The 278-nt window shown below is 71.6% G+C and overlaps 1 protein-coding gene across 1 annotated transcript in view; it reads right to left on the bottom strand.

Annotated features, from left to right (window-relative positions):
- GEMIN5 (gem (nuclear organelle) associated protein 5) overlaps positions 1-227 on the bottom strand; it is a gene marked incomplete at both ends in the record, with an annotated part of 15466 nt that extends 15239 nt beyond the window's left edge. Inside the window, one exon of the mRNA XM_010283049.1 lies at positions 73-227. Within this exon, the coding sequence (XP_010281351.1) occupies positions 73-227 (155 nt within the window). The remainder of the gene's footprint in view (positions 1-72) is intronic.
- Between the last annotated feature and the right edge of the window lie 51 nt (positions 228-278).

Consider the following 278-nt stretch of genomic DNA (forward strand, 5'->3'; position numbering starts at 1 on the left):
CCCCCCGCTTTCCGTTTTCCCTGCCTCCCCCCTGCCATCCCCGCAGCGGCGGCCCCGGTGGGGGCCCCCTACCTGGTGCAGGCTGTACTCCGCCACGGGAGCCAGGGCCTCCGTGTCCCAGACTTTGACGCTGCCGTCGTCGGAGCTGCTGGCGCAGAGGCTGCCCTGCCCGGGGCAGTGGCAAAACGCGAATCCGGAGATCCTGTCCGTGTGCCCGATGAGCTCTCCTGCACCGACACCGAGAGACCGCGCTGGGACCCTCGTGAGCGCACGGGGCC

Source organism: Phaethon lepturus, unplaced genomic scaffold (genome assembly GCF_000687285.1).
Source record: "Phaethon lepturus isolate BGI_N335 unplaced genomic scaffold, ASM68728v1 scaffold46612, whole genome shotgun sequence".
Lineage (NCBI taxonomy): Eukaryota > Metazoa > Chordata > Aves > Phaethontiformes > Phaethontidae > Phaethon > Phaethon lepturus.